This window comes from Thrips palmi, unplaced genomic scaffold, assembly GCF_012932325.1.
Source record: "Thrips palmi isolate BJ-2018 unplaced genomic scaffold, TpBJ-2018v1 HiC_scaffold_16, whole genome shotgun sequence".
NCBI classification, from domain to species: domain Eukaryota; kingdom Metazoa; phylum Arthropoda; class Insecta; order Thysanoptera; family Thripidae; genus Thrips; species Thrips palmi.
In genome coordinates, this window is record NW_023144625.1 from 4,437,790 (window position 1) to 4,447,313 (window position 9,524).

Sequence of the window (9,524 nt, forward strand, 5' to 3'; positions counted from 1 at the left end):
CGTAATACAAGTGTAATACCCCGTAATAGGGAGTAGTCTGTACAAGCTTCAACGGAGTGTTTACCCCCTCGGCTGTGGTCTCCTTACGGGACTTCATTAAGCGTGGTCGGCCGCTTCAATGAGAGGGATGTCGTGCAAACAATCACGTTTCAAAGGCACGGTTTAGATTTAGATCAACAGTTTTGGGCTCCACTTCTTGAAATACCCAACCACGGGAAATTTTTGGCTGTCACAATTGCAATTCCAGGACTTCTTAATCTTACAACAGCCGTCAAACCCTACTTAGAGTGACGTCACGCCGTCGAGCCCTTGTTTCACCAGTGCGAGATACTGCAAACTAGGCCGTTGTTGGTAAAACAGCTTGGCCTGATCAAAGGGCATAAAATTTCCATTTTCTAGAAATCATTGGCCCTCCCAAACCTTCTAATTGAACCCTAAACAAAGGAAGAAATGATTTCACGTAGATGGTGCAACCGAGCCTTCAATTGTTTGATTTATTGCAGGGAGACCCTAGTCACATTCAGTGGTCATAATTTAAAGACTATCTTATCCACATAAATTTATTCTGAACGTTAGCGCCAACTCAGCATTACAAACAAAAAGTGATAACACAAATTTAACATCCTTCTCTAGCAGACATGGGACTCTTGTCCCAGCTAACAAAAATATCTTTCGCGATTCACACGATACAATAAGAAAAGGATAAAAGCGTTGCAAAGTCGAGGGCGTGCGTGTTGCCGTGGGCGGAGCTTCCCAACGCAGCGTTGCGCACTACGGTTTCTTCGCGAGGTGCTTGCGCGTGATGTGGCTTCGCAGTTCGTCCTTCCTGGCAAACTTACTCCCACAGTCGTCACACTCGAAAGGCTTCACTCCGGTGTGAAGCCGGTCGTGCCTTAAAAAATTTGCTTGATCTGCAAACTCTTTTCCACACAAGCCACACTTGAAGGGCTTCTCTCCGCTGTGGATCCTCACGTGCAGCTTTAGCTCTTCCTTTCGTCTGAACTTCTTTCCGCAAAGTTCGCATTCGTAGGGCCTCTCCCCGGTGTGGATCCGACTGTGCGTGGTAAGATTACTCTTTTGAATGAACTTCATCCCACACACACCACACTCGAAAGGCCTCTCCCCGGTGTGGACCCTGGAGTGGATCTTGAGGTGGGAAGATGAGGGACACCGCTGGCCGCACTCCGTGCACGAGTAGCTCCCCTTCCCGGCGAGACTTCCCGGCCGCTGCTCGCGGCCCTCTGCCTTGCCGGAGCTCTCCCCGCCCTCGAAGGCAGGCCGCGTCTTCCTGGCTGGGTTCTTCCGCGGGGCCGCCCCCACCGGCCCCTCGTCGACGGCCAGGGTGCCCAGGGAGAACGACTCGGCGATGCGCAGGTGGAGGTCCTCCGGTGGACCGGATGCTGGAACCAACGCGACAGGAAGCGTTAGTCCAGTTCCCTGCAACCACTGGGGCATGTTTGGGTTGAGAAATAAATCAGGGGCCCTCAACTTAACATTTTATTTACGTGACACTGCTCTATGTGATAGGATACAACGTTCGCTTAAGGTCAAGGTTATGGGCTGTTTCAAGTACTTTCAAAAGAGATTCGACAAACAAAACTTAAAACAAAAACTTATTGTTTTAAAACTAAACTGTAAATTACGGGTTATAACTGTCACGTTGACGATAACGTAGTGATGCCTTTTCGAGGTAGGTAGAGGATCCTTAAAATGAATTGGAGATTTACCTACGGTTCCGAATCAATAAGGTCAGAGTGGCAATGCCGCTACAAGGAGACTGATAGGGTCTTTCGACTCTTTACGAGCTCGGACGTGTGTTATTGTATACATTTACCTACAAGGTCGAAATAAACCACCGATGTACCCGACCTGTGGCGGCTACAATTGACACCCTCCCCCCCCCCTTACAAAATTAGTGGATAAGGGAAAACCAATTTTTAATTACAGGGTTCACACCGGTCAGGAAAATCAGGGAAGTCATGGAAAAGTCATGGAAAATAAAATGGGCACTGGAAGTCAGGGAAAGTCAGGGGAATTAGATTTTGGTCAGGGAAAATTTTAAAAGTTCGTCAAAGAATGGATTTTGAACGCCGCACTTGTGGAAGCTGCATGCAATTGACTCTAGAACTGCACATAAATTTTGAAAATAAAGTCAGGGAAAATAGGTAATTTTTACGCTGGATATCAGGGAAAAGTCAGGGAAAACGAAAAAGGGAATCTGGTGTGAACCCTGAATTATTTTTTTTAAATTTCGATCCCAACCTTCACCTGAACCGTTTCCCTTACAAAAGGAAAGGAAACCTCCGACTCCAGAGCCGCTGTCCTCCTCGGAGTCCCGTCCGTTCGGCGCAGAGCGATCTGGGTCCTCTGTCTTCACTGCACCTGCGAACAACACAGCAAGTCTCAGAAAGTTGGAACGAGCGAGGCACAGCAGCGCGATCGCCAAGACTGCCTTGTCGGAACTGAGCGACGGGCGGTCGGAATCGCGGAGTGAGTCCCTCCCAAGGCCAGCCCAATGTAAAAACCACCACCCGCACAAAGCAGCCGAAGGCAAAGACACACTGGCTAGACATGCGGCGCGAAGCGAAACGGCACTGCATGGAACAAACTACATCCGCCACGCGCACCAAGCAAACCATGCAAGCACAAGCCGCAAGAAGACGAGGCCGCGAGGCGAGACGTCGCTGGGCCTGGAACAGCCAATGAGGTTCAGTCAGGCAAAGGAGGAAAATGAACACGCAAGTCGCGACCACGCGACAGCCGATACCTTCTTGACCCACGTCGCTTTCTGAATATTTGTGCGTTCCGAAACAGTTGGTGAAGCAAACATTCAGTTGCAAGCATTAACTTCTCAAAAGATAATAACAAAAACAGATCTCTATCGTTTCTAGACCTCAAAGCAACAACAACGCAGGTCCTAGTGCTGTTGTTTAGGGGCTGGAAATGATAGAAATTCGGATATGTAATCATATTTGCAGCGCAAGAACTTGATGTTTTTCTTGACTTTCAGATACGGGGCGCAAAAAATGATATTTTAAAGATGTTCCACGATATTTGTCTCTTTTGGCCCCCACTTCAAGGGTCTCACAACATTTAGAATTTGTTTCAGTGCATGCATCAACTTCATGGAACATTAAGAGTGCTTCTTTCCCAAAAGAATCACCTTGAAGCGTAGGATTCAGTGGTAAACTTTAATCACAATCTTACATAGATGTATTTATCCTCAACCAACTCAGCCCCAATGCTTATACAAACGAAAAAGGAGTACACAATTCAAAATTAACTTCCACCATAGGACTCTCTTCCCCACCAACAAAAAGATTTTTCGCGTAACAAACGCCAAAATAAAAAAAAATCGATATAATGTCAAGGGCGTTCGTGTTGCCATGGACGGAGCTTCCCGACGCAGCGTTTCGCACTACGGTTTCTTCGCAAGGTGCTTGTGCGTCATGTGGCTTCGCAGTTCGTCCTTCCTGGCGAACTTACTCCCGCAGTCGTCACACTCGAAAGGCTTCACTCCGGTGTGAAGCCGTTTGTGCCGTGCAAAATGACTTTGGTCCGCGAACTTTTTTCCACAAAAGTCGCACTTGAAAGGCTTCTTTCCGGTGTGGATCAGACTGTGCCTGCTTAGATGAGTCTTTAGAGAGAACTTCCTCCAACACACACCACACTCGTACGGCCTCTCCCCGGTGTGGATCCGACTGTGCCTAGTAAGGTGAGTCTTAAGAGAGAACTTCTTCCCACACACACCACACTCGAAAGGCCTCTCCCCGGTGTGGACCCTGGAGTGGGTCTTGAGGAGTGAAGGTGTACGACACCGCTGGCCGCACTCCGTGCACGAGTAGCGCCCCTTCCCGGCGAGACTTCCCGGCCGCTGCTCGCGGCCCTCTGCCTTGCCGGAGCTCTCCCCGCCCTCGAAGGCAGGCCGCGTCTTCCTGGCTGGGTTCTTCCGCGGGGCCGCCCCCACCGGCCCCTCGTCGACGACCAGGGTGGCCAGCGAGAACGACTCGGCGATGCGCAGGGGGAGGTCCTCCGGTGCACCGGACGCTGGAACCAACGCGACAGGAATAAGCGTTAGGCAGGTTGGTTAGCTGCACGCTTTAGCCACGCCTAAAGTAACGCTTCAGTACGTTATGTTTGAAATGTTCTCAAGCGACTATAAGTTTTGTCTTGCATTTGGGTGGCGTGAACCAGGGCTATGAGGCGGTTGCGCTAATCGGTTTAAAGAAACAAGTACGCTTGAAACCACTCTACAAACGTAACTGCCTACCAAGCACACACTTACAAATGCAATCTTGCAAGTACAACACAAACGCATGCTAGGCGCCGAATAACACCATGCTAAGCATAGGCGTTTGTACGTGTGTACTTGCCAAGTATGCATTTGTAAGTGTGTACTTAATAGACAATCAGGTTTGTTGCTGACGATAAAGCTACTAATGATTTTGGCACTGTACCCAGCAAAACCGAGGAAATGATACGTTCGAAAACCTTTCACTGGGAGCAAGGCTTCACTCACCTTCGCCTCCAGAGCCGCTGTCCTCCTCGAGGTCCCGTCCGTTCGGCGCAGAGCGATCTGGGTCCTCTGTCTTCACTGCACCTGCGAACAACACAGCAAGTCTCAGAAAGTTGGAACGAGCGAGGCACAGCAGCGCGATCGCCAAGACTGCCTTGTCGGAACTGAGCGACGGGCGGTCGGAATCGCGGAGTGAGTCCCTCCCAAGGCCAGCCCAATGTAAAAACCACCACCCGCACAAAGCAGCCGAAGGCAAAGACACATTGACTGGACATGCGGCGCGAAGCCCGGGTGGAAAGATCTGTAATTTTTTCTGTACTTGTAAAGTGCAACTTAATTCAGTTTAAGACTGCAGGACAACTATTGAACGTCTCGAGATAAAGTAAAGTAAATCTATTCTTTCTAAGTTTAAACTGTTTGCAAAACAATGGTAGTCAGACTGCAGATGGATCAATGCAGTTTCAGTGCAGTTAAACTACAGTAAACTACACTTAAAGTGTAGTTTTTATAGTGAAACTACAGTTTGACTGCAGTTTGAATACAGATATTCTGGTAGTATTTTCGAACACTGCAGTTCCGGTTGCAGTTTCGACCCTAATTAAAAGTAGGGTCGCAAGTGTATGCGACTATTATAATGGTAGCTGTAGTTGCGAGTATAGTGTTCAAATTTCAATCGCAAAATTCAAAATTTATTTTTTTCCCACTTTCGGAAGCTTTTTTGAACCCCGTTGCCTCTCATTCTGTAGAGAAATTGTTTTTCGATGTTGAAGTTCTCGGACTTGGGCGGTACTCGATCGTCGGTCCTCTGGGTTGCGAGTCAGGTGTGTTATCCACTACGCTGGCAAGCGGGCATGCGAACTGCTGCATCCGACCTGGACCACATGATAAGGCCTGTTCTCGGGGCACACCGATCGGATGGTGCAGTTTAACTGTAGTTTCATTGCAGTTTTACAATAGATTATTTGCACTCGGTCCTTGTCCACATCGTTTTTCTTCGCCATTGTCATCCTTTAAGTGACGTCCACCGTGTGCTTTACCGGCAGAAATTTTTCGAAAAAGGGGTTGGTGAAAAATGACAACGTAGCTAATTTCTGTCTCACTGCGGGGTTGTTTTCGTTTCCACGGGTAAACAAGACAAAATAGGAAACCCAGTAAGAACCCCCAAAGAACTATTGCAGTCAATTGACGTTCCCATCTAACGTTGAGTCTGCAAATCTTGTACGCAATACGAAACTGTAACCTAAGAATAATACTTTTGCAATTCAATCAATAATCGAAAAAGCACCTTACAAGTATACTGGGTATGTGCAAAAACTAATGCAGAGAAGAGCACAGTTGCGACTGAGCTTGGAACGTAGAGATAAAACTGCAGCCAAACCGATAAAATTCTAAAATGAGAACTACTGTATAGTTTCTCGTCCAAACTACGTTTCGGAAATGCAGACAGAAGAAAGTTAAACTTAAAATTAAGTCATCGTTTGAAGTCCAGTGAGGAGTCTAAACGAAACTTCTTGGAGAGTGCATCCAAACTGCATTCCTAACTACTTTCCGGACTGCGGTCCAAAATATAAATAAAATCTTTGGTTTTTCTCTATTTTGACTGCTATAAGAATTGCAGTTTGGGTACTACAGTCTACTACTACAGTCCAGACTAAGTCAAAACTAAACTTCTTTCCACCCGGGAGCGAAACGGCACTGCATAGAACAAACTAAGTCCGAAACTCGCACCAAGCAAACCATGCACGCACAAGCCACAAGAAGACGAGTCCGCGAGGCGAGACGTTGCTAGGCCTGGAACAGCCAATGAGATTCAGTCAGGCAAAGGAAGGAAAATGAACACGCAAGTTACGACCACGGGACAGCCAATAAGTTCATGACCCACGTCACTTTCTGGAAATTTTTTCGTTCCGAAACAGTTGGTGAAGCAAACATTCAGTTGCAAGCATTAATTTCTCAAAAGATAATTACAAAAGCAGATCTCTATCGTTTCTAGACCTCAAAGCAACAACAACGCAGGTCCCAGTGCTGTTGTTTGGGGGCTCGAAATGAAAGAAACTCGGATGTGTAATCATATTAGCAGCGCAAGAACTTGATGTTTTTCTTGACTTTCAGATTCGGGGCGCAAAAAATGATATTTTAAGGGGAGGTTCTGGTGAAAATCTTGCCATTTCCCAAATGGATCCCAGTGTCATAATTTGTTCGGAATATAAAATCTTTCTTCGAGGAGACTAAAATTTGATTTTGAAGGCACATCCCAGGCTCTGAACCCAGTCGAAGAGTCTTTCTGAGCCTATTTTGGCTGTATCTTAAAAAATCTCCTTGCGCATACTATTTTGTCGTAAAAGGTTGACCTTGACATTTTTCACTTCTTTGATTCATTTTCAAAAAATTCCGGCATGCATAGCTCAAAATTTCCATTATATTATTAACTGTCAGCTTTTTAAGCTGAAAAGTCCCTAAAATTTGTCTATTTTCTACATTTTTGATCAATTATAGTGAAATGCTTGGGTAGAAAGCTTGCGAATGAAAATGTTATTTACATTTTGAGTTGTGCATGCCGGCATTTTTTAAAAATGAATCAAAGAAGTGAAAAATGTAAAGGCCAACCTTTTACGACAAAATAGTATGCGCAAGAAGGTTTTTAAAGTTACAGCCAAAATAGGCTCAAAAAGACTCTTCGACTGGGTTCAGGGCATAGAATGTGAGTCCCCAATGAAAATTTTTATTAATTACTTGGTAAGACATCCAATTTTTTACTTATTTTCACAGTGGGACCTATTTAGGAGAAAATAGCATTTTCGCCAGAACCTCCCCTTAAAGATGTTACACGATATTGGTCTTTTTTTGGCCCCCACTTCAAGAGTCTTACAACATATGGAATTTGTGTCAGTGCATTAAGTGCATGCATAATCTTCTTGGAACATTTAGAGTGCTTCCTTCCGAGGAGAATCACTTCGAGACAGAACATTCAGCGGTAAACTTTAATCATAATCTTACTTATAGAGGTATTTATCCTCAACCAACTCAGCCCTAATGCTTATACAAACGAAAAAGGAGTACACAATTCAAAATTAACTTCCACCATAGGACTCTCGTCCCCACAAACAAATAGATTCTTCGCAAAACAAACGCCAAAATAAAAAAAACCGATAAAATGTCAAGGGCGTGCGTGCTGCCGTGGGCGGAACTTCCCGACGCAGCGTTTCGCACTACGGTTTCTTCGCAAGATGCTTGTGCGTGATGTGGATTCGCAGATTATCCTTCCTGGCAAACTTACGCCCGCAGTCGTCACACTCGAAAGGCTCCTTTCCGGTGTGAAGCCGCTCATGCTTCACCAAAGTGCCACGATTCGCGAACTCCTTTCCGCAGAAGTCGCACTGGAAAGGCTTCTCCCCGGTGTGGATATTCACGTGCACGGTTAGATCTACCTTTTGTGTGAACTTCTTTCCACACACGTCGCACCCGTAAGGCTTCTCCCTGGTGTGGATCCGACTGTGCCTGGTTAGATTAGACTTTAGCGAGGACTTCTTCCGACATACACTACAATCGAAAGGCCTCTCCCCGTGTTACCGTTCGTGAAGCAAACATTCAGTTACAAACATTAATATCTCAAAATATAATTACAGAAACGGATCTGTATCGTTTCTAGACCTCAAGCAACAACAACGCAGGTCCCAGTGCTGTTGTTTGGGGGCTGGAAATGATAGAAATTTGGATCTCCAATCAATTTTGCAGCGTAAGAACGTCATGTTTTTCTTGACTTTCAGTTCCGGGGGGGGGGGGGGGGCAAATATAAAAATTGTTAAGATGTTGTACGATACAGTCTAATTTTGGCCCCCACTTTGAGCGTCTTACAATAACATTTGGAATTTGTTTCAGTGCATTCAATGCATGCACTACAAGATCAAATGTGTGCTTAGTACACAGCTATGGGAGCGTACTTGCAAGCACACATCTATAGCTGTATGCTTGGACAAGCACACATCTATAGGTGTGTGCTTGGCAAGCACACAGCTACAGGTGTATGCTTGGCAAGTACACATCTATAGGTGTATGCTTGGCCAAGCACACTTTAATCCCACCCATTTAAAGGCATACTCCTACAGCTGTGTGCTTGGCCAAGCATACATCTATAGATGTGTGCTTGTCCAAGCATACATCTATAGATGTGTGCTTGTCCAAGAAACACCTATAGATGTGTACTTGGCAAGAAACACCTATAGATGTGTGCTTGCAAGTACGCTCCCACAGCTGTGTACTAAGCACACTTTTGATCTTGTAGTGTGCATAATTTTCTTGAACATTTAGAGTGCTTTTTTTTTTTCGGGAGAATCTTTTTGAAACACAACACTCAGTGGTAAACTTTAATCATTATCTTATCAAGAGGAACTTTTCCTCAACCAACGCAGCCCTAATGCTAATACAAACAAAAAAGGGAAATATACAATTAAAAATTAACTTCCACCATGGAAATCTTGTCCCCACCCCCAAAAAAGATTTTTCGTTACAAACGCCAAATTGAAAAAGAATCAAAGCGTTACGATGTCGAGGGCGTGCTTGGCCATGGACGGAGCTTCCCGACGCAGCGTTGCTCACTACGGTTTCTTCGAAAGGTGCTTGTGCGTGATGTGGATTCGCAGTTCGTCCTTCCTGGCAAACTTACGCCCACAGTCGTCACACTCGAAAGGCTGCTCTCCAGTGTGAAGCCGTTTGTGCCTCACTAAAGAGCGTTGATCCGCGAACTTCTTTTCACAAAAGGCACACTTGAATGGCTTCTCTCCTGTGTGTATCCTCATGTGCACGGTTAGATTTTCCCTTTTTGTCTGAACTTCTTTCCACACCCCGTCGCACCCGTGAGGCTTCTCCCCGGTGTGGATCAGACTGTGCCTGGTTAGAGTAGTTTTTGCAGAGAACTTCTCCCCACACAGAACACACTGGAAAGGCCTCCCCCCGGTGTGGACCCTGGAGTGGGCCTTGAGGTGGGAAGATGAGGGACACCGCTGGCCGC

The 9,524-nt window shown here is 46.1% G+C and overlaps 1 protein-coding gene across 2 annotated transcripts; it reads right to left on the bottom strand.

The window, feature by feature from the left end:
* Window positions 1-530: 530 nt before the first annotated feature.
* LOC117642421 (zinc finger protein 814-like) lies at window positions 531-9,320 on the bottom strand. 2 transcript variants are annotated; one of them, XM_034380638.1, is made up of 5 exons: window positions 9,180-9,320; window positions 4,520-4,600; window positions 3,751-4,047; window positions 2,287-2,382; window positions 531-1,400 (listed from the first exon to the last, which is right to left on the bottom strand). In XM_034380638.1, the coding sequence occupies exons 1-5, from the start codon at window positions 9,310-9,312 to the stop codon at window positions 772-774; spliced, it is 1,236 nt and encodes a 411-aa protein (XP_034236529.1). In that variant the 5' UTR covers window positions 9,313-9,320; the 3' UTR covers window positions 531-771. The 2 variants fall into 2 exon arrangements, with proteins under 2 accessions (XP_034236529.1, XP_034236528.1); XM_034380637.1 differs by having other exon boundaries at window positions 2,263-2,382.
* Between the last annotated feature and the right edge of the window lie 204 nt (window positions 9,321-9,524).